General features: G+C 49.1%; 1 protein-coding gene across 1 annotated transcript in view; it reads right to left on the reverse strand.

Annotated features, from left to right (window-relative positions):
* The window catches only part of LOC138785520 (mast cell protease 1A-like), a 33,108-nt gene extending 10,579 nt beyond the window's left edge, over window positions 1–22,529 (reverse strand). The window contains exons 1-4 of the mRNA XM_069961557.1: window positions 22,469–22,529; window positions 18,014–18,170; window positions 14,640–14,772; window positions 12,716–12,949 (exon numbers count right to left, since the gene is read on the reverse strand). Of these exons, the coding sequence (XP_069817658.1) occupies window positions 12,716–12,949; window positions 14,640–14,772; window positions 18,014–18,170; window positions 22,469–22,529 (585 nt within the window). The remainder of the gene's footprint in view (window positions 1–12,715; window positions 12,950–14,639; window positions 14,773–18,013; window positions 18,171–22,468) is intronic.
* Between the last annotated feature and the right edge of the window lie 2,552 nt (window positions 22,530–25,081).

A 25,081-nucleotide genomic window follows, 5' to 3' on the forward strand; every position in this document is an offset into this window, starting at 1 on the left:
TGGCTGATACGTGTATTACACTTATCAGCCGCTAGGGGGCAGCAGAGCGCAAGATCCGAAAATAGACGACGCTGGAGCCGGAAAAATACGAAAATAGACGACGCTGGAGCCGGAAAGAGACGATCGGGACTCACGGAAGAAGCCGAAGATGAAGAGGACGCCGGGAACCCGGAAGACGCCGATCAGGACCCCGGGACAGGTGAGTAATGTACAAATACCTGCTCCGGACCCCTCAGCTACCTAGCTGAGGGGTCCGGAGCAGGTATTTATTACTTGTGGGGACTTTGATCGCCGTGAACGGCCGGCCGGCTGGCCGGCCGTTCACGGCGATCGGGACGGTGGTACCGTGACCACCATTACTTTTTACAGTAATGGCGGTCGGTGCCGTCCTCGGACAGCACCGACCGCCATTTTTTTCCGGGTCATCGGGCCACCGATGGCCCGGAAAGGTTCCGATCGCCGCTATGGGCTTATCAGCCAATAGCGGCGATCGTCGGCATGGGGGGGGTTAACAACCCTCCATGCCGACAGGGAGAGATGGCCTGCTATGTATTATAGCAGGCTATCTCCCCCGATCGGGACCCGGCCGGCCGCGGCGCCCGTTTAAAGGGATGACGTACCGGCACGTCATGGGTCCTTAAGTGACAGTGATCCATGACGTGCCGGTACGTCATGGGTCCTTAAGAGGTTAAAGGGGTATTCCCCCCAAAAGCAAAAAAATTTAAATGCTCCCAAACCTAGCTATTCTTACTCACCAGGTCCCCCGAGTATTTTGAGCCGTCTCCCATCTTTCTAGCTGCTGCCGTTCCTGAGTTACAAGTTTTTCTAAAACATGGTCTATAATCAAGATAGGAAACTACATTTCCCATCATGCAATGCTTATGTCTGATGATGAAGTAGTAGAGCTGAGATGGTGATGGCTTAGCAGAACTGAGATGATGTTGGCGGCGTAGCAGAGCTGAGATGGTGATGGCATAGCAGAACTGAGGAGATGATGGCGGCGTAGCAGAGCTGAGATGGTGATGGCATAGCAGAACTGAGATGATGATGTCGGCGTAGCAGAGCTGAGATGGTGATGGCATAGCAGAACTGAGATGATGTTGGCGGCGTAGCAGAGCTGAGATGGTGATGGCATAGCAGAACTGAGGAGATGATGGCGGCGTAGCAGAGCTGAGATGGTGATGGCATAGCAGAACTGAGATGATGATGTCGGCGTAGCAGAGCTGAGATGGTGATGGCGTAGCAGAGCTGAGATGGTGATGGCATAGCAGAGCTGAGATGGTGAGACTGTGTAGCAGAGCTGAGATGGTGAGATGGCATAGCAGAGCTGAGATGGTGAGACGGTGTAGCAGAGCTGCGATGGTGAGATGGCATAGCAGAGCTGAGATGGTGAGACGGTGTAGCAGAGCTGAAATGGTGATGGCCTAGCAGAGCTGAGATGGTGAGATGGCATAGCAGAGCTGAGATGGTGATGGCATAGCAGAGCTGAGATGGTGAGACTGTGTAGCAGAGTTGAGATGGTGAGATGGCATAGCAGAGCTGAGATGGTGAGACGGTGTGGCAGAGCTGAGATGGTGAGATAGCAGAGCTGAGATGGTGAGACTGTAGCAGAGCTGAAATGGTGATGGCCTAGCAGAGCTGAGATGGCATAGCAGAGCTGAGATAGTGAGACGGTGAAGCAGAGCTGAGATGGTGAGACGGTGTAGCAGAGCTGAGATGGTGAGACGGTGTAGCTGAGATGGTGATGGCATAGCAGAGCTGAGATGGTGAGACGGTGTAGCAGAGCTGAGATGGTGAGACGGTGTAGCAGAGCTGAGATGGTGAGACAGTGTAGCAGAGCTGAGATGGTGATGGCATAGCAGAGCTGAGATGGTGAGACAGTGTAGCAGAGCTGAGATGGTGATGGCATAGCAGAGCTGAGATGGTGATGGCATAGCAGAGCTGAGATGGTGAGACGGTGTAGCAGAGCTGAGATGGTGAGACGGTGTAGCAGAGCTGAGATGGTGATGGCAGAGCTGAGATGGTGATGGCATAGCAGAGCTGAGATGGTGAGACAGTGTAGCAGAGCTGAGATGGTGATGGCAGAGCTGAGATGGTGATGGCATAGCAGAGCTGAGATGGTGAGACTGTGACCGCAGGTGACGGGGGACAGTGAGCCGAGGACGACCGGGGGGGGGAAGGGGGGGGGCGGATGGGTTACAATTGATGAACGGAGGGGGGGGGGGGGCGCCGGTAAGCGCTGCGGGCGAGCGCCCAGCAGCCGCAAGTGACGGGGGACAGTGAGGATTCTTGCTGATAAATTCCGCCGAATTCCGTCGCTAGAATGCGCTTACGGCCGGGTGCCTTTCCGCCGGCTCCATAGACACCATTCTATGGGCCGGCTGATTCCGCTATCCGCCGAAAGAATGGATATGTCAATTCTTTCGGCGGAATGCGGAATCCGCCCGTGCATAGAATGGTGTCTATGGCACGGGCGGAGAGGCACGCGGCCGTGAGCGTGTACAGGCAACGGAATCCGCCAGATTTTATCCACGCAAATTCCGTAGTCTGAACCCGCCCTAATGGTATATTTACACAGAGAGATTATCTGACAGATTATCTGCCAAAGATTTGAAGCCAAAACAAGGAATGGATTTAAAAAGAGGAGAAATTTCAGTCTTTCCTTTATGACCTGATCTCTGTTTATATTCTGTTTCTGGCTTCGGCTTCAAATCTTTGGCAGATAATCTTTCTGTGTAAATTGGACCATATGTTGTTTGTCTTTCAACTTGTTGAAAGACAATGACAGACAACGATCAGCCAACATCTTTCATGATGGCTGATCGTTGTCTTCTGTTACACCAGGCGAATATCGACCGAATACAGTCGATTATCGTTTTGTGTAATAGGGCCTTAAAGGGAACTTGTCACCCCCTTGCAGGGGTGAAGGCCGGCCAACCCCCCGCTAGAGCCCCGGATACTTACCCCATCTCGCCAAGTCCCGCTCCTGCAGCCGGTCGCCGGGACGAGATATACTTGTTGGAAGCCCGGCGTGCGCGCTGCAGAGATGAGTCCGACACTTATAGAGAATGACGGCTCCATTCATTCCCTATGTGCGCAGACTTTTCTATGCAGCGCGCAGCGGGATATCTCGTCCCGGGACCGGCTCCAGGAGCGGGATCTGGCGAGATGGGGTAAGTATTAGGGGCTCTAGCGGGGGGTCGGGCGGCCTTCACCCTGGCACAGGGCGGTGACATGTTCCCTTCAAGGCACCCCCCCAAAAGTAAGGGTGGTGTGTAAACATAGCCTAAATTGCTAAACACTGCTCCTCACTGAATGAAAACAGGGTGGCTAGCTTTGGGTGTGAAAGTCTTCCTCATTTAACATTTCCATGGTAGGAAGCTTCTCTGTTATGCTAATGCACTGTTGAATTGATATGGAAGTAGCCTGTATTTTTCCCACTGTCTCCACATAGGGGCTATTGTACGTCAGGTGTCAGACAAAAGCTAATCGTAGAGATGCATGTTTTCTACCGACTTTTTGAAATTTCCATGCACTGATACCTTTTGTTTTAGGTATCAGGTGAGTTGATTGGCATAAATCTGACACTGCGTTTTTGCTGTTCATTTAATGTATATGTTAAAAGGAGTAAAACAGATGGTAAATATGGATGCTGCTGTGAGCCATACTACATAATCCATTTCCCATTGACAATATAAAATGAACTGATTTAAACAGATCTGGATTTTTATTTTTACGTACACAAAATGTGGTTGACCACATTGTTTTTTCTGTACATTAAAATTAGGCGTATTGAAATGGAAACAGATGTAAAACCGCAGTGTGAACCTGGGCTAAGAACTCTGTTCAGGCTCCCCTGGTGTCCTCCAGCCCTGGTCTGAGGGATTCTCCGGTCACCACAGCTGCAGCTCTCACTTCACAGCATCGCAGCCACTGATTGGCTGAGTGGTCTCTCATTTCAGAGACGGGACCAGAAGTGAGAGCTGCAGCTGTGGAAACCGGGGAATCCCACAGACCAGGGCTGAGGACACCGGGGGTCGTCATCAGGTAATAGCTTTATTATTTTAGACCAAAGAAAGGGCTGCATGGACATCGCTAAATATATATATATATATATATATATATATATATATATATATATATACTGGGGGGGGGGGGGGGGGCGACATATCAAGTTTCGCCTCAGGCAGCAGAAAACCTAGAATCGGCCCTGTTAATGATGGTGTCACACACAGCAGTTTTTTGGAAAACTGCCACTGTAGTTTTGGTTCCAAAGCTAGAGATGGATTCAAATGGGATGGAACATATAAAGGTAGGACTTGTATTGCTCTTCCCAGGTGGATCCACTTTTGGTTTTGGCAGAATCACTACAGAGTTTTACAAACAACTGCCGTATTTGAAACCAGAAGGCGTACCTGCCGTAGGTGGTTTTTAGGTAACCACGAGGACTAGCACTATATCTATTATATAACTTGTATACACCATTCTCTATCAGATTTCTCTGCAGGCTTCATCTGTAATTTTCACTTCTCTTTAGACTGGTACATACAGCCTGGCCTCTATGATGTCTTCCATACACAGAGAAGGGGATCCTGCTCTTATACCTCCTTTTAATACATCCATAAGGTGCCCACACCAAAGTATGAGGTATATGGGTGGCCTCCTCACTCTCCACCAATAGATGATGTCAATAAAGAGAAGGATCCGGTGTGCTGGACCATTTTGTTCTCAGAGGGATAAGCAGACACCAGAGCACTCTGACTATGGCTTTCTTCTCACCTTTCCATGTCTTGAGAAGACAGGAGAGATAACTATCAGCCAAATGAACATTTGGATACCAGTTATTGAAGGTGGCTACTTTAAAGGGGTTGTCCAGAGAAAATCTTTTTCTTTCAAATTTACTGGTTTCAGAAAGTTATATAGATTTGTAATTTACTTCTATTTAAAAATCTCAAGTGTTCCCATACTTATCAACTGCTGTATGTCCTGCAGCAAGTGATGTATTCTTTCCAGTCTGACACAGTGCTCTCTTCTGACATCTCTGTCCGAGACAGGACCTGTCCAGAGAAGCAGCTAATTCCCATAGAAAACCTCTCCTGCTCTGGACAGTTCCTGACATGGACAGAGGTGGCAGCAGAGAGCACTGTGTCAGACTGAAAAGAAAACAACATTTCCTGCAGGACATACAGCAGCTGATAATTGTTGGAACACTGGAGATTTTTAAATAGAAGTAAATTACAAATCTATATAACTTTTTGAAACCAGTTGATTTGAAAGAAAATGATTTTTTTGCTGGATAATCCCTTTAAGGGTCCTTTTAGACAAACAGATTTCTCATGGAGACATCAGAACTGAGGGTGAAATGAGTTCCGGCGGGGATCTTAGAGCCTGTAATGCGGATCTGCAGAGGCACAGGGAGAGGTAAGTAGTGCTTGTTTATTATGTTCCCCCTGTCGCTGTCTGCTTGCAAATTCTTTTTTTTTGTCTGAAATTCTCCTTTAGGGTGCGTTCACACATACCAGATCCGCAGCTGATTTTCATGCTGCGAGTTTGCAGCGAAATCAGCTGCAGGTCCTGTACTGTGAATCTCAATGGGTCCCATACATGCAGCGGTTCCGCTGCCTGCATGGGACCTGGCCCCTTTAACCCCTGCGCAGCCGCCGGCAGCCCGCAGCTTACAGCCACAGCCCCCTTAAACCCCCGCATGCCCAATCGCCACGACGGCCCCCCCCCCCGCACGCCCAATCGCCGCCCCTTCCCCCCCGCCCGATCACCGACCCGACCCCGCGCACGCCCGATCGCCGCCCGCCCCGCCCCCCCCCCCGCATGCCCAATCGGCGGCCCCCACGCACGACTGATCGCCGCCCTGGCCCCCCTGCACGCCCGATCGCTGCCCCGCCCCCCCCCCCCGCACGCCCGATTGCCGCCCCGCCCCCCCGCACGCCTGATTGCCGCCCCAGCCCCCACGCCCAGTACAGGATACGCAGCTGATTTTGCTCCATGAAAATCAGCTGCGGATCCGGTAGTTGTGAACGCACCCTTAAGCTCTATGCAGCTACAGCCATAACTCAATAGTTAAGATTAGAGCGATTCGAGCATGCTTGGGAAAACATGGATAAAGCCTAAGTTCAAATGCCGACCAACTGGACTTGAGCATGCTGTCGTGCTCATCTGTAGTTAAGATGAATCTTAGGGTCCGTTCACAATAAGAAAAAGTGGCAGAATTTCAATTGAAGCCCGAGGTGCGGATGCATTTTCTGCTCCACACTGACGAGGGGCAAATACCCCGAAATGGCTGTCTGTGGATGGATGCCTGCCTGCCTTTACAAGCCCTTGTCATGATCGCAATACTCGCACCTTGAGTTAGACCACGACAAAAAGGGGCCACCCAGTTGTTTCCCTATTTATGTTCCAATACTCGCAACCGAATGGGACTTAAGGGGCTATGTATCAGGGTGGTGTGGTGCTCTCCCCATCATGGAGGAACCCCGTGGCAACAGGCTAGAGATATCTGGCTATCCCGTGTTTTTTAAGACTTGCAACCGAGGCTCCACGGACTGTTGTTTTGCACATCAAAGCAAAGGCAGAAATAATAGTTGCTAGGAATATGATTTTATTTATGTATTTGTGTTCTGTGTGGTTAACCATTATATATAATTCTTGCACTTTTCCTCTTCCATTGTCGTTTTGATCCAGTGTCTGTAGGGGGAGACTTTGGTGAATAGTGAGGGTGATCTAATTGTTCCCAGATCACCATGTACAATTCCAGAAAGGTACTTGCCACAGAATAATGGGCTGCCAGAATCACCCTGCCAAAAAGAGGTGTTTAGCTCGAAAAAAACAGTAGACCAGACAGCTATGATTATGTACGACTCTTACTAACCAATGTTTTAAGGCCCTATTCCACCGTTATGGCCGATAATCGTCCCGTGGAAAAGAAGGCAACGATCAGCCGACATCGTTTATTTGTTTTTACTATAAAGATTTACAATTTTAGGCTACATTGGACCTGTAACACCTGGAATAGTGGATCCACTGGACCGGCACCAGCGATGGCACAAACCTCACCAGGGAGCGGAGTCTAAGGGGCCGCTGGTTTTCACCAGAGCCCGCCGCAAGGCGGGATGGACTTGCTGCGGCAGGCGACCCCCAGGTCGCTACCCCTGGCTTGGTTGCTGGTGTCGGCAGGCGAGGCGTGGCTGGAGATGGCACAGGCAATAGTCTGCAGATGAGAGAGCACGTGACAAGCTGGACACAGGAACAGGTGGAGTGACAGGGGAACAGGAACCAGGAACAGGGACTAGGGACCAGGTAACGGACAGGACTCAGGAACAGGGACTAGGGACCAGGTAACGGACAGGACACAGGAACAACAGGGAGCTGGGCCAAACGCTATGGGAAGCATGTAGAGGCTCCAACACTAAGGACAGGGCATGCTGGGATTTATAGGGGAGTGATTGGGTGCAACTACCAATTAGGAGCGCACTGCCCCTTTAAATCTGAGACAGCCGGCGCGCGCGCGCCCTAGGAGGCGGGGACGCGCGCGCCGGCCGGCACAGCGGGAGACAGGAGCGTGGAGAGGTGAGGCGCCCCCCGGGGCCGAGGTGACAGCAGCGCCGGGTCCCCGACTATGGACACCGGCTGCTGCATAGGGCAGGTAGCGGTCGCGGCGGCGGCCCGGAACGCGGGACGCCCCCGCGGCCGTAACAGTACCCCCCCCCCTTTGGCCTCCCCCTCTTTCTTGCCTGCAAATGGCACAGGAAGCCACAAAGTCTTTGACATCTTGGGATAGGCTGGGCCACCAGTAGTGGCGAGAGATCCGTTGGCCGGTCTTACGGACTCCCGGGTGCCCGGCCTCCAACGAGGAATGTCCCCAGTTCAAAATACCTCTTCGAAGCGCAGGGTGAACATGAGTCTTTCCGGGGGGTACTCTCTGAAGAGTGGAGGTGACGACTGGTACTAGGCGATCAGGCGGTATAACGTGGCAAGGGACCTTCTGTAAGTTCTTCCGGTGGTGAGAGGACACGACCTTAGTCTTGGGTACGGGGAGAGGGTACACCTCGGCAGAGAAGGCATCCGCCGAGTCTTGGTCTTCTGCCGGTAGGCCGGATAGAGGCTTGGCCGGGACAGGAAATGACATAATACACTTGGTCTGAGGTGACTTGAGACACTGGTGGGAACAGTCCTGACCCCAACTGAGAATCTCCCCGGTTCTCCAGTCCAGCTGAGGGGCATGTTCTTGTAGCCACGGGAGTCCCAGGAGGACCGCGGGGGAAGAATGGGGCAGGACGTAGAAGGATATCTCTTCTTGATGTGAAGGACCCACCTGGAGGACTAAAGATGCGGTCTGGTAGTACACACGGTCGGTAAGAATTTCGCCCGTGACCGAGGAGATAGTCAGGGGCCTGGCTAGTCGGGTCACGGGTAGCCGCCATCTTTGGACCAATGTTGCCGCAATAAAACTGCCTGCTGAGCCAGAATCGAGGAAGGCAGTAGTCTGATGATTTTGTCCTGAGGGAGTCCGGATGGAAACAGGCATAGACAGACTTGGAATGGTGGCATTCGCACCTAGGGACACCTGTCCCACCGGACCTAGGTGCGAGCGTCCTCCGGATGTTTGGGGACGTAGGGAACATCCCAGCCGGAAGTGATCGGAACCACCGCAATAGAGACAGAGATTCTGCTCCAGGCGCCGGATTCTTTCATCAGGCGTCAGGTGAGCCCGTTCCACCTGCATAGGAATCTCAGGAGAGGGCTGGGACATCGAAAGGTCAGGATTCTGGAAAACCGGCGCCAGCTGGGGGTGGCGACGGGAATGGGTTAGTAAATGTTCATGCCGAACCTCCTCCTCCCTCTCCGAAAAACGAGTATCAACTCGGGTGGCCAGTAGAATGAGTTCGTTCAGGGAGGTAGGCAGGTCTCGGGCAGCGAGCACGTCTCTCACTCGACTAGACAGGCCCTTCTTGAAGGTGGCCAACAGGGCGGCCTCGTTCCAGTCCAATTCAGCTGCCAGGGTGCGGAACTGGATGGCGTAGTCACCGACAGAGGAGCTGCCTTGAGAGAGGTTGAGGAGAGCAGTCTCGGCCGAAGAAGCACGGGCAGGTTCCTCAAAGACGGAGCGAAACTCGAATAGGAAGGCCCGGAGATTGGCAGCAACAGGATCATCACGGTCCCACAGTGGCGTGGCCCAGGCCAGGGCTCTACCCTCTAATAGGCTGATGATGAAAGCCACTTTAGAGCGCTCGGTGGAAAACTGACTACTCAAAAGTTCAATGTGCATGGTGCACTGAGTCAGGAATCCTCTGCACAACTTAGAGTCCCCAGAGTACTTGCTTGGGAGAGCCAGTCGGAGTGAAGAAGCAGCGTCAGGAGATGGTGTGCGCTGGGCAGTAGTCTGCTGCTGTAAGGCGGCAGTGAGTTGCTGGATCTGCTGTGACTGTTTCTGGATTTGTTGAGCCTGTTGCGCGACCACTCTGGCGACGTCACGGAGATCTGGCACCTCGCCGGGATCCATGGTTGGAGCCTACTGTAACACCTGGAATAGTGGATCCACTGGACCGGCACCAGCGATGGCACAAACCTCACCAGGGAGCGGAGTCTAAGGGGCCGCTGGTTTTCACCAGAGCCCGCCGCAAGGCGGGATGGACTTGCTGCGGCAGGCGACCCCCAGGTCGCTACCCCTGGCTTGGTTGCTGGTGTCGGCAGGCGAGGCGTGGCTGGAGATGGCACAGGCAATAGTCTGCAGATGAGAGAGCACGTGACAAGCTGGACACAGGAACAGGTGGAGTGACAGGGGAACAGGAACCAGGAACAGGGACTAGGGACCAGGTAACGGACAGGACTCAGGAACAGGGACTAGGGACCAGGTAACGGACAGGACACAGGAACAACAGGGAGCTGGGCCAAACGCTATGGGAAGCATGTAGAGGCTCCAACACTAAGGACAGGGCATGCTGGGATTTATAGGGGAGTGATTGGGTGCAACTACCAATTAGGAGCGCACTGCCCCTTTAAATCTGAGACAGCCGGCGCGCGCGCGCCCTAGGAGGCGGGGACGCGCGCGCCGGCCGGCACAGCGGGAGACAGGAGCGTGGAGAGGTGAGGCGCCCCCCGGGGCCGAGGTGACAGCAGCGCCGGGTCCCCGACTATGGACACCGGCTGCTGCATAGGGCAGGTAGCGGTCGCGGCGGCGGCCCGGAACGCGGGACGCCGCCGCGGCCGTAACAGGACCAAAGCTTTGAGTTGCTTAGGCCAGCTTTAGCAAATGTTTAAGTAAATCTTGAGATGCAACACAACTATAAAACTATTTCATAAGGTGCTCCTGCCCTCCTGTTAAATCACATAGGAGCAGTTTTACACCTGGACCACGAGGTACATTGCTTTGGGTTTTTTACATTAACAGATCGTCGCTGTTGCAGGGATGCGGGGGCGCTGTCCTTTTTTTTGAAACTCAACCCAGTTGCACATGGCTCTGGTCTATACCTGAGCAATGGCCCGCCCCGTAAAAGTGGGGGAAGGCCCGCTGGCCCCCAGTAAAACGAATCCCCCTCGAAATCAGTAAAGCCGCGGGGAGGGGAGGGGAGATCATCACACTGGGGGCCGGCAGTTCTGCCCAGTACTCCGGGGTGGGCCCCTGCTCCTGAAAAGACCGGCGCCATGCATGGGAACCGGGCAGTGGTTTAAAATAAGGACCACGCCACTGACATCCCTACGCTTGTCTGTTAATGTAAAAACCCCAAAGGGATGTACAGGTGGTACATTTGCTTAAATTTAGATTTATGTTGTAATTAGATGGAAACTTATGGTTGTATGAATCTTTTACTGCATAACGAAATTTCATGTACATATACCCAAATGCTACACAAAGTTCACACTTAGGGGGAGATTTATCAAACATGATGTAAAGTAGAACTGGCTCAGTTGCCCCTAGCAACCAATCAGATTCCACCTTTCATTTTCCAAAGAATGAAAAGTGGAATCTGATTGGTTGCTAGGGGCAACTGAGCCAGTTTCACTCTACACCATGTTTGATAAATCGCCCCCTTAGTATTTCCATCAGTCCTTTGGTCAGTCTTTTTTCAACCCAAAGCAGGAGTGGAACTGACAGGGAAAATTATAATGCAAACATCTGCACAGTTTCTGTGTTTTTAACCCACTCCTGGTTTCGGTTGAAAAATACTGACCAAAAGACTGATGGAAATACTATGTGTGAACATACAGTAGCCTTACACTGTAATTGCAGTGGAGCCTTTCAAACATTGCTCGGTCAAAAGTCATAATGTTATGCTCTCTGCTCATGAACATGAATGTGTTCACATTGTGACACACAAATTGTTACCAAAATTGCTGCCACAACCCAACGATTGCCAGAAATCCAGTCCTGCAAACTGTTAAGTCGCAGTCATGGCAACTTGTGTGTTGCAATGCATCTACAGTCACATTCAATAGTTGCAATGCAGGCACCATGACACTACATTTTTGACCATGTTATGTGAGTCATGGCCAAGGTAACCATGTAGCTCTAGCCATATCCTATTTCCACTGGAAACATTTTGGGGCACATTCATTAAAGTCTGCGCCTAGCGCAAACTTAAAGATTATACAAAATTTTTGTGGGCAAAAACTGCACTTTTTTCAGGTTTGTGCCTTGTGTGCGATATGGGCAGAGTGGCGGCATGGCATTGCACGTGCAGAGGCTTGTCCTCCCCCTGCCTAAAATTTATCAATTTTAGATTAGCCAAAAACAGTCTAAAAATCTACCCCAGCTCCAAGCTGGTGAAGATATTTTAGTTTGTTGCGCAGCAGCCTCCACGCGCGCCTCTTGATAAATCAAGCGACAGGAAATAAAAAAATTCACAGGTAAGCGTGAATTGACTAAGGCCTCGTGCACACAGAGCAAGAGCGGCGGAATTCTGCGGCGGACAATTCCGCCAGCCTCCGTGTCATTATGACACTCTATGGGAGGCTCACGCACTGGATCTCTTGGCGCTGAAGAATGAACATGTTCATTCTTCAGCGCGTAGAGAGGAGCCGCACTAGCCTCCCATAGACTGTCATTATGACAGGGAAGGCTGGTAGCATTCCGCGGCGGACAATTCCGCCGCTCTTCCTCTTTGTGCACAGGCCTCATCCACACATCAGTTTTGAAAACAGATTCTTCAGTCACCGCCAAATTGCTCTGCAGAAATAACAACTGTAGTTTGCATAATATGGTCGTATTTTTGCTTTAAAATGACGGCAATCTAAAAAGACATCAGTAAAACAGCCTAAAAGACACATAGTAGGAAGATAGCTTTAGGGTGTGTTCATGCATTTAGTTTTTTTTTAAATTGTATTTATTGAATACAAGGCCAGGAACCTAAATATGTAAACATGCCCTCAGGGCCCATACAAACGGCTGTATTACAGCTTAGTGCAAAGACCAAGGGCAGAACTGGTAAAACAAACTAAATTTCCAATTGAGCGCTGCCCCTAGCTTATGCACAAAACCATATTACAGCCATAAACATGGAGCTTACTGCAGATACACATTTGATTGTACCACATGGCCATAGTGTTAGTTGTACACACAAATCATCATGGTATTGTATAACCACCTTTAGGGACTTGCAGGGATTAGGGTTGTAATATTTCTACTGTGCATATAAAGGAAATATTAATATATGAATATAAGAAATATATGTGATGTGTATGCACGTAAATACATGATACTTACCCTGCCAGTATTTTTTCTTCCTGCACAGATGAAATCACGGTAAGAGGTAGAGCATTTTCCGGTAGAAACCACCTCTAGATTGACTTCTCGTAATAAATTTGATTGTTCGTCATTGAAGGCATTACATTCACCCCATCCGGCAACACTGCAGACACGTCCAGGTTTTAAATTGCTGTTGCTTATGTCAATTGGCAAGGGTAAGACGTATCTATTTATCTCAGCTTTCTTACCCAACTTTATTATGTGACACAAAAAAAGAAAGGAAAAAAAAATCCTGTTAACAAAGAAAATGCTCTAAAATTGGATTTATGATCACTAGACAACAAAACTGCAATGCCAATAAAATTCCTGCCTAGATCTGACTTAATTTCGTGTTCTTAAAGTGATACTGTCACCCCCATTACTCTATGCATGGTTCTTCACACCATCCGCAAGCTTAGATGCTGCACCTATGATGTATAACTGTATAAAACTTGTCTGTGTCTACTTTCTGCTCTAAAATCACTTTATTTCACCAGTGGACAGTGTCATCTAGGCGGGGCTTCATGGCGTTGTGTTGGTCCCTCTCCCCCAAGCAGGAAGATGAGGCCCATCGGCTGTGAAGCCCCGACTAGGTGACACTGTCCACTAATGAAATTAAGTGAGAGTAAGGAGGGTGACAGTATCACTTTAAAATCTTCAGCTCTACTTCTATTCCCATTGCATGATATCATAGCTCAGCAGTAGCAGTAAGAATCATCACCAGAGATCCTGGTGTCCAGTACTGTTCACACCATTTGTTTAGAGATTGTATAAATAAAACATTCTATATTATATTTAGCAGTTCTTTTCACCCAACATGTGACATATTTTAGTATTTTCTAGTAATTATTTTATATTGATTTTAACAGACTGAGGTCTTCGCTGGTCATACCAACAATTGGGGCTGTGCACATCTATAGGGTTAACTACCGGGATACGAGCGTGGTTTGGGTCTCGGCAGATGCCCAGCTATCAGTGAGAGTCAGGCCCTGCCACGGATGGCACAGACAGAGCTTCTTTGCCCTTTTGATCTGCGGATGTAACTGTATGCCCATGAACAGGAATGCACCGCAAAAATGCACGTACAGTTATGTTCCTGGTCCTGAACGGGTCAACCACAAGCAGATAAAAACAAATGCAAGAACGAAAATTGGCCCGGACATTAAGGGGTTAAGGCTGTTTCCATATTCATAGTTGAAACCACTCCCACATTTCTTCAACCAATAGCTGTGTGCTGTTGCTAATAATAACAGCCATAGGGGAGGAAATGGGGGCGTGGTTTTGACAACACACATGTGGAAGCCTCAGGCTTTTGTTGTGTTTTTGCTGCTTTTTGTTACTTTATTAACATAAACCAAGCCTAAATATTCTATAAGGTTATTTATGACAAGGAAAGACTGTTGCGGAGGCTATGTTCACATACATTTAAGGGGTTGTCCAGTGAAAATCTTTTCCTTTCAAATCAACTGGTGTCAGAAAGTTATATAGATTTGTAAGTTACTTCTATTAAAAAATCACAAGTCTTCCCAAATGTTGTTTTATTTTCAGTCTGACACAGTGCTCTCTGCTGACCTCTCTGGCCGAGACAGTAACTTTGTCTCGGTTTTCTATGAATCCACATAGAAAACCAGCAGAGAGCAGTGTGTCAGACTGGAAATAAAACAACATTTCTTTCAGGACATACAGTAGCTAATAAGTATTGGAAGACTTGAGATTTTTTAATAGAAGTAAATTACAAATCTATTTAACTTACTGACACCAGTTGATTTGAAAGAAAAAGATTTTTGCTGAACAACCCCTTTAAGAGTTTATTGCAGAACTATCGCAATGCTGCAGCATCTTCACAAAATGAGACTATGATGTGTAAAACACGAATGTGGGAACACAGCTGAAATGTACATACCTTTAGTAACATGATATCATACTTCTGATTTAGTGCGTAATTTGGATGTTGAATTGCATTACAGACTTCTATCTCTTGTCTGGAAACTTCTGCAGCCATGATGTCATGGGCACCCAGGATCACACTTATTTTTCTATGTACACAAAACATCCCAGCAATGAACAGAACTGAAATATCACTTTCATAGTTTACCAAATTAGCAGACAATAGAAACAAGAAAATGTCCCTGATGTAAAAAGCTTCCATGCATCTGAATGGAGTTGTTTCTGCATTATGTTAACTAAAAGGGAACCAATCAGCATTGTGCTGATATGGTTTCCAGCTGCACAGTATAGATCTACTGTGCAGCTCCCTGAGGTTACCAGCCACATCTGCAGCAGTAGCTTTACATAGGGGAAAAAGGAGTTTTATTCTGCTGCGCGAGGCTGGGAGAGGGATGGCAACTAGTCATCTGGGCAGGGAGCCACCCATGGCTAGTCACGGCTCTCTGCTGGCCAGCGTGCTCTGCAAGGATGATTGACAGGCAGAGGGACCAATTAGTGGTTTCTCTGCCTGTCAATCCTCCCTGCACTGCGTGCTGAGAGAGCCGTGTCTAAAAATTCTAAGAAAACTACTTTTTCTTCAATCTAAAGCTACCGCTGCAGACATGGCTGGTAGCCTCAGGAAGATGCACAGTAGATCTATACTGTGCAGCTAGGATTCATATCAACACACTGATCGGTTCTGAGACAGCTGATGTAAACAAGTTCCTGACTGGCTTTTTCTGCAACTTTGTAACGCTGGGAGGATTAATCACAGTGAGTTAATTAGCAACTTGACCTCAGAATAACCCTCCCAGCATTACAGAGAAGCTACAGTGTTGCATATAAAGCGAGTCAGGGACTTGTTTACATCAGCCGTTCCGGAATGGCTGGAGACAAAAAGGAAGGCTCACACACGGATTTTTGTGTCTTCAGCAGAAAGCAGCAGCTCAGAACTGGGAGGAGACTTTTAAACTTGCAGCTCTGGGTCAAATGGGCGTGGCTTAGAATGTCGATGCCTTAGGCTTGCAACGCCCCTCCGTCCTTCCTCCCCGCCCTCTTCACTATTAGGAATGCCCCTAGACAGGATTTCTTCTATTCATCACCTGTCTAAAAAATGCACATGTATTGGATCGTTAAGACACCTGTGCAGTATTCATACAGGTGTTGAATAGAAGAAATCCTGCCTAGGGACATTCCTAACGATGAGAAGGGCAGGGAGGAGGGACGGATAGGCGTCGCAAGTCTAGGGCATAGACACTCTAGGCCACGCCAATTTGACCCAGGGCTGCAAGTTTAAAAGTAGTTTTTTAGAACAATAACTGCATCACCTGCCGAGCGGACCCCAGGACAGATCTTGGATTAAAATCAGCTATTCAAAAGTACAAGCGGTTGGGGGGGGGGGGGGGGGGAAGTAGTGGTAGAAACTACTTGTAGAAACTACGTGCAAGCACAACCCCTGTTGACTTCCTAAAATAAAATATTTTGAGACAGTGCCTCTTTGAAATGTCTTTGTGAAACCAAAACCACAAGAAAAGCTTTTTGAAAATGACTGAACACACATTGTCTCCTGTGGTCAAAATTGCTAAATAATTTTGCATCAAAGATATTAGAAGAAAATATCTCAACTGAGTTACGACTGGACAACATTTTGTGATAGGGGCCAAATCAACTCAAAAATAGAGGAGACAAGTCTGAAAAAACTAAAAGTGGTAGTGAATCTGGAAAAACAATGGGGGGAATTTACTAAGACTGGTATTTCACCTGACATGTTAAATAAACCCACACCAGTGTATGATCACATTGGATTTATCAAGAGGCACATGTCTTTTGATAAATCCAGGTACATCTGAGCCTGCAATTGCTTCAGTGTTAGAAATGTCCACGGCCGGTACCCACCTCCAAACCGGTTTTTACACTTTATCATGCCATATCCGGTTAGGTGGTTGGCCTTTCTGTTTTTCTACATGCATGTATTGCAACTCACATTCCCCCAACAAAATATATGTGTGTGTATATAAAAACATATTTTTAAATTTCTTTTATTTTTTTTATATACATACACATATATTTTCTTGGGGGAATGTGAGTTGCGATACATGCATGTAGATATCACATCTAATCTGGGAAAGAAAGGATAACCATTAGGAAAGGAAGAAAACCTCAAATCATTTTGTTAGTGGCAGGGAGGAAGTGAATGGCTTAATAAGGGTTAATCAGCCATACTGGATGGACAAGAAAAGGTTAACCAGCCATATTGGATAAGAGACAGAATCAAGACCAGGTCATAAAAGGAAGCAACAACGGAGCCCCTCCCTGATGAAGGAAACTGAACTATTTTCTAAAACGGGCAGAAGCTTTTTGGTGCATGATGCTGGACGGAGCGTGGCCACACTCCACCTACTACTCCGCCTGCCCCTAGACTTGAGTTCTGGTGGAATATCCGCATTAACTACTGTATCCAGTGTCCATTGCCTCACGCCAGTACATCGATACTGAAGTACCATTCCCTGGCATTTCTTGTTGTGGACTGTCTATGTTGGTATGAGCACTGAGAGTCATATGCTGGAGAGGGTGAGCTGTGATTCGTGGTGCCACCGGCAGACGGATTAGCGAGAGCTTAGTGTACAGACCTTGTATTAAACACTATAGGTACTGGCATGTTTGTGTGACACTTATATACAATATATATATATATATATATATATATATATATGTATATACTCAATATATGCAATATACATGATTTATACACTCATCCTTATGGAATCAAATGCATTTTGCCTTTAGTGAGTTGCGCCGGTGGTTGCACTTAGATCACCTTACCAGTGACTTATGGTGCGTTTACACAGGCAGATTTATCTGACAGATTTTGGAAGCCAAAGCCAGGAATGGATTTGAAAAGAAGAGAAATCTCAGTCTTTTCTTTATGACCTGTTCCCGGTTTATAGTCTGTTCCTGGCTTTGGCTTAAAAAATCTGTCAGATAAATCTGTCTGTGTAAACGCACCATTAGTAGCTTTAATTTAGTCATAACTCAAGATGCTATGGCGAGTCACACAGATGTGGGCCATGAGCCACGAGTTTGGGAGCCCTGCTGCACGGAAAATTGAAAAAAAAATAGTGCAAAATCAACAACCACAAGGTATAGTGTGAAAATAGGTGCTGTAGAGGTGGTCTTCTGGTATATATGTAGTGAATGGAACCTATAGATCGGTTTGACATATCAGCTAGATGCTGCCCCAATGCACACACCAAATGAGACATAGAAACACAGTATTAAAAGTTAACATTAAAAAAAACAATTGCATGTAGACATCCATTTCTTTATCAGTACAATGTATAGCATACTCACCCTTGTGCACAGTGAGCTGCTGTTAAAACATAGTCATCTCTTATCAGCAATCCGCCACATCTGATCGGCTTTCCTCCTGGGGGTAAGATTTTCACAAATGCCATGTAAGGCCTGCTGTGCGGCTGCACCTCATCTCCACCAATAATGTCCTCAGCATCTGGGGGAGACAAGAATGTACTGTATTATATACCAATAATATAGTCCACTTACAAAAACACTTTACGGTATTTAAAGCGAATCTGTACCAGCATGTAACCACTCCTGAACCGCCAGTACCACGTTGTACAGGTCCGCACGCTCACGCTGTGTCTGGTTTCGCGGTTGACCTTTCTCACGGTGCTGGTATTTTGGAGAAAATCTAGTTTTATTTCTGCGGTCAGGCTGGGAGTCAGAGTGGTGTGGCCTACAGCATCCGTGCCCTAGGCATGCAGCTCCTCTCTCCCCGCCGCCATCCAGCCCAGAGGCATGCTGATAAGGAAGAGAGGCAAGGAGAGAAGTGCTGCATGTCTAGGACATGCCACATTGACTTCCCACCTTGCCACACCACACAAATAAAACTACTTTTTCTCCAAAATACCGGCACCAGGAGGCCAAAACCTGAACCAGACATGGCATGTGGACCTGTACAACGCGGTACCAGCGGTTTGGGGGTGCCTACATGCTGGTACAGATATGCTTTAACCCCTTAAGGACCGGGTTAATTTTCGTTTTTGAGTTTTCGTTTTTCCTCCTTGTGTATATAAGGCTATAGTTGCATTTTTACACCTACGGACCCACATAAGCCCTTATTTTTTGCATCACTAATTGTACTTTGCAATAACAGGCTGAATTTTTGCATAAAATATGCTGCGAAACCAAAAAAAAATTATTTGCGAAGTGAAATTAAAAAAAGAAACACAATCCTTTTTCTTTGGGGGGGCTTCGTTTTTTCCGCCGTGTGTCCTATGGGAAAATTGACGTGTTATATATGTTCCTCAAGTCAGTACGATTAAAACGATATGTAACATATATAACTTTTATATTAATTGATGCCTCGTAAAAAAAATAAAACCTTTTACAGAAAATAAACGTTCCTTAAAATCGCTCTATTACCATGCTTATAGCGCTTTTATCCTTTGGTCTATGGGGCTGTGTGAGATGTCATTTATTGCGCCATGATCTGTACTTTCTATCGGTATCTTGATTGCGCATATGTGACTTTTTGATCGCTTTTTATTACAATTTTTCTAGATTTGATGCGACCAAAAATGCGCAATTTTGCACTTTGGAAATTTTTTATGCTTACGCTGTTTACCGTGAGGGATCATTACGCACGCAGCGATACCAAACATGTTTATTTATTTTTATTTATAAAATTGGAAAGGGGGGGGGGGGGTGATTTGGACTTTTATTAGGGGAGGGGATTTTTTATTAATAAAAACACTTTATTTTGCTTTCACTAACAGTAATTAGAAGCCCCCTGGGGGACTTCTATAAGCACAGCACTGATCTCCCACTGAGATCAATGCTGTGTATATAACAGAGCACCGATCCATCAGATTGGTGCTCTATTAAAATGGTCTGCTGCAGACCATCTACATCAGGGGTCTCAAACTCGCGGCCCGCGGGCCAACTGCGGCCCTCGGGACACTAGTTTGCGGCCCCCACCTCAATGGTATCTTCCCTGAAAGTGCGGCCCTCATCAGCTGCTCAGCCGCGATTGGCTGAGCTTAACTTTATGCTCAGCCAATCGCGCCTGAGCAGCTGATGACGCGGCTGAGGGGGGCCGGCATCAGCGACGGTTGCAGCTGTACTGCCAGCCTCCCGAAGACGACGGAGAGGTGGGCGGTGGTGGTGGGGGTGGGAGGCGCCTACAGCCGCCTACAGCCGCCTACAGCCGCCTACAGCCGCCTAGCAGAGCCTCCGCCCCCTAGCGTCCCTGCCGCACATGCAGCTGCCCGGTCTCTGGAGGAGGAGGCCGCAGGGACTGCAAGGTGATCGCAGCGCTGCAAGTCCTGGGGCTGTTCAGCAGGATCGGGGGATGCAGTGCAGACCCCCGATCCTGCTTTACAGCCCCAGGGCTTTCAGCGATGCGATCACCTCACCCTGCAGTCCCCGCGGCCTCCTCCTCCAGAGATCGAGGAGCTGCATGTGCGGCTGAGAGGAGAGCGCCCGTGCTGGGGGTGAGAGGAGGAGGAGGGGTGTATGCCCAGCTTCCCCCAATCCCCTCTCAGTGACCCCCAGCTCCCCCCAGTCCCCTCTCGGTGACCCCCAGCTCCCCTGTGTCACCCCCCAGTCCCCTCTCAGAGACCCCCAGTCCCCTGTGTCACCCCCTGCTCCCCCCAGTCCCCTGTGTCACCCCCTGCTCCCCCCAGTCCCCTGTGTCACCCCCTGCTCCCCCCAGTCCCCTGTGTCACCCCCTGCTCCCCCCAGTCCCCTGTGTCACCCCCTGCTCCCCCCAGTCCCCTCTGAGACCCCCAGTCCCCTTTGTCACCCCCAGTCCCCTCTCAGAGACCCCCAGTCCCCTGTGTCACCCCCCTGCTCCCCTCTCAGAGACTCCCAGTCCCCTGTGTCACCCCACAGTCCCCTGTGTCACCCCCAGTCCCCTCTCAGAGACCCCCAGTCCCTTGTGTCACCCCCTGCTCCCCCAGTCCCCTGTGTCACCCCCAGTCCCCTGTGTCACCCCCAGTCCCCTCTCAGAGACCCCCAGTTCCCTGTGTCACCCCCTGCTCCCCCCAGTCCCCTGTGTCACCCCCTGCTCCCCCCAGTCCCCTCTGAGACCCCCAGTCCCCTGTGTCACCCCCAGTCCCCTCTCAGAGACCCCCAGTCCCCTGTGTCACCCCCCTGCTCCCCTCAGTCCCCTGTGTCACCCCCTGCTCCCCCAGTCCCCTGTGTCACCCCCCTGCTCCCCCAGTCCCCTGTGTCACCCCTAGTCCCCTCTCAGAGACCCCCAGTCCCCTCTCAGAGACCCCCAGTCCCCTCTCAGAGACCCCCAGTCCCCTCTGTCACCCCCTGCGTCACCCTCCAGCTCCCCCCAGTCCCCTGTGTCACCCCCTGCTCCCCCCAGTCCCCTCTGAGACCCCCAGTCCCCTTTGTCACCCCCAGTCCCCTCTCAGAGACCCCCAGTCCCCTGTGTCACCCCCAGTCCCCTGTGTCACCCCCAGTCCCCTCTCAGAGACCCCCAGTCCCCTGTGTCACCCCCTGCTCCCCCAGTCCCCTGTGTCACCCCCTGCTCCCCCCAGTCCCCTGTGTCACCCCCTGCTCCCCCCAGTCCCCTCTGAGACCCCCAGTCCCCTGTGTCACCCCCAGTCCCCTCTCAGAGACCCCCAGTCCCCTGTGTCACCCCCCTGCTCCCCTCAGTCCCCTGTGTCACCCCCTGCTCCCCCAGTCCCCTGTGTCACCCCCCTGCTCCTCCCAGTCCCCTGTGTCACCCCCAGTCCCCTCTCAGAGACCCCCAGTCCCCTCTGTCACCCCCTGTGTCACCCTCCAGCTCCCCCCAGTCCCCTGTGTCACCCGCCAGCTCCCCCCAGTCCCCTGTGTCACCCGCCAGCTCCCCCCAGTCCCCTGTGTCACCCTCCAGTCCCCTTCTTGTGGAAAACCTGATGCGGCCCAGCCTCACCCAGACTCTACCTCCAGCGGCCCCCGGGTAAATTGAGTTTGAGACCCATGATCTACATAGATTGCCGAGTCGGGATTAGCGTCATTCCGACACTGAGCCCCGGCCGGTTCATTACAAGGGATCTCTCTCCCCCCCCCCCCACTAGACACCAGGGACAGGGGCCCTCTCTGATCCCCCTTAATGGCCGCATGATGGGTATACCCGTCATGCGCTGTTAAGGGGTTAATTGTATATCCAATATTCATCCATTTCAGGTCTATATGTCGATTTAGGAATGGAGGAGGGGGAGTGAGGAGGCATTCCAGCTTGCAGCATTTAAAGGGTTTGTGAAAGCTGTTGGGAATGTAAAAATCAGCAAATAGATTCCCTTTAAATTACCATCCCTTTATTATTGTCATGCCTCTGATACATGTGGCATGATCAATAAAGATAAATTTGGAGATTTTTCAGTGGTCTCCTTTATTCACACTGGTTAATTATCACTAACATAGTAAAAAGAAAAAAGTTTCTAGTTCAAGCTAACATTCTGCTGTTTTGATAAAGAGGATGGCAAAACACCTATGATTTAAAGGAGGAGTCCAGTGAAACTAAAAAAATGGCAGTAAGGCATGGGGTGCAGGAAAATTTATAAACAAAGTATACTTACCCATCCCCATGCCTCGCAGCATTGCCATATTTAAAATGTTACTTTTACAACCAAACAACATACAGGATATCCTTATTTTTATCTTACATACTTACTTTTATGACATATACATGTATTTTCTATCTATTTATTAGATAAAATGACTGACGACTCAAAGAGTTGTCCATTAGATCTCTATTCTCTAGATTGCATAGAAGTAATATGTACCTACCTGCACATCCACTAAGTAAAAGGCAAATAAACAGAAAGAAGATTCTTAAACCCATTATCATCTGAAGAATGCAGCTAGAAAGATTTCAGTATATATATATATATATATATATATATATATATATATATATATATATATATCTAGACCACCTACCACTGACCATATATGTGAAGTGAACAACCTGTTCTCCTAGAAGCTTGTATGTGGTCTGGTTGGTGGTTTGTCACATAGACCTGGGTGCGTGCAGAACAGTTACACAGAAATGAATCATAACTGGAAGGCTTTCCGACTTCACAGAAGAAGCCAGTCAAACACCATCTTGTGACACACACTACACTCATAAAGTCTGACTCTTTCCAAGATCTAATTGCTAAAGTGTTAATTTAGACTTTTAATTAAATTTTAGAGCATGCAATAGTCACTCTTTGCTTATACCGCATTTCCCCGAAAATAAGACAGTGCCTTATATTATAATTTGCTCCCAAAGAGGCACTATGTCTTATTTTTAGGAGATGTCTTAATTTTCACCCCCTGGCCTCCCCTTGGCTCTTTCACCGGCTCTCCAACCCCGGCCTCCCTTTGGCTCTACCCCCTGGTTCTCCAACCCCGACTCAACCCCCCCCCCGTCTCTCAACCACCGAACAAACCCCCCGGCTGTCAACCCTGGCTCACCCACCAAGGTTCAAGGTGAGGACCCGAAGCATGCAGCAACACGTACAGCGGAGCCTGCAGCTGGACAGACGGCGGAGCGTGCGCCAGGACAGCCGCGGCTGTGAAGGTCCAAGAAGGGATTAGGTGAGTAGCGGGGGTCACAGCCTTACTTTTGGGGGGTGCCTTATCGGGGGGGATGTCTTACTTTACACTAGTTGGTAGGATTGTGGGGGTGTCTTTTTTTAGGAGGATGTCCTATTTTCGGGGAAACAGTAGAAGCTTACTGTATAATACATGTTAATAAGCTTTAGATGTATAAAAAGGACCAATCATACTGCGAAATGTCAGATCCATCGCACGCTCACAATGTTGCAGACATGTTTACAGTGGTTTTATACAGTGAAACCTTGGATTACAAGTAACTTGGTCTGCAAGCGTTTTGCAAGACAAGCTATATATTTTTAAAAATTGTAACTCTGTAAACAAGCAAGATTTTGTGATACGAGCAATCCGTGTGTACCCATCCTAATACTGGGTAGAAAGCTTTCTCGTTTTAACCCACTGCTATCTGATCAAATCTACCCGTGATCGGGCGGCTTTCGGCCTTACCTTGGTGACTGTCAGCGTTAGGTACCCTGTAGAACTGCGGTGATCCTCCCCCGGCTGCTGGAGGACTAAGTGTGAGTAAGGGTGCGTCACCCCCTACTCTGGTTTTAAGGCAGCCTAGATCCTGCGTGCACAGATGTAACCCAAGCGGTGAGTGCACCAGCAGGTTTGCAGCCACAGGGGAAATTGTGTGTGGAAGGAGATTGAACTGACTAAGGGTGCGTTTACACAGAAAGATTTATCTGGCAGATTTTGGAAGCCAAAGTCAGGAATGGATTAGAAAAGAGGATGGATCCCAGTCTTTCCTTTATGACCTGATCCCTGTTTATAATCTGTTCCTGGTTTGGGCTTCAAAGATCTGTCAGATAAATCTGTCTGTGTAAACGCACCATTAGGGTGGGTTCACACTAACCAATCCGTGCAAAGAAGTTCCCGCGGATTCCTCCACTCGCCCCCGCTCTCATTTCCAGCCGTGCCACAGACTCCATTCTATAGTCGGGCGAATCCCGCAGTCCGAGTCTATGGCACAGGTGGAAATGCGTGCAGGCACGAGCGGGGGATTATGCGCCCCTTTTCCGTAGCGCGAACCCAGCCTTATGGTGCATTTACACAGAGAGATTTATCTGACAGATTTTTGAAGCCAAAGCCAGGAACAGACTATAAACAGGGTGCAGGTCATAAAAGAAAGACTGAGGGTACTATTACACGGAACGATAATCGGTCGGCTGATTATCGCTCCATGTAATAAGTACAACGATCAGCCGATGACATCGGCTGATCGTTGATATAGGTTTGGACCTATTTTCGTCGGGCGCTAACCGCGCACCGTTATGTGTAATAGCGGTGCGCGGCTGGCAACTGACGATATACATTACCTATCTACGTTCCAGGGCTGCTGCTGCGGTCTTCTTCTCCCCGGGTCCGGCACGCTCTAGCTTCAGAATGGCCTGTCAGCTGACAGGCCGCCCGGCCAATCACAGGCCTGTGATTGGCTAAGTGGCCTGTCGGCTGACAGGCCACTCTGCAGTTAGAGTGCGTGGGACCCGTGGAGAAGAAGACCGCAGCAGCAGCCCTGGAACGTGGATAGGTATTGTATATAGTTAAGCAAGGGCTGCAAGGACATCGGTAACGATGTCCCTGCAGCCCTTGTTTAACGATTATCGGGCTGTGTAATAGGTCCAGTAAATGAGCTACGATCTAGCAGATCACTGCTCGTTTACAGGTATTATCGGGCCGCCATCGGCCCTGTAATACCACCCTGAGATTTCTCCCCTCTTCAAATCCATTCCTGGCTTTGGCTTAAAAAATCTGTCAGATAAATCTCTCTGTGTAAATGCACCATTACAAGGAATGATA

Source organism: Dendropsophus ebraccatus, chromosome 3 (genome assembly GCF_027789765.1).
Source record: "Dendropsophus ebraccatus isolate aDenEbr1 chromosome 3, aDenEbr1.pat, whole genome shotgun sequence".
NCBI lineage: Eukaryota > Metazoa > Chordata > Amphibia > Anura > Hylidae > Dendropsophus > Dendropsophus ebraccatus.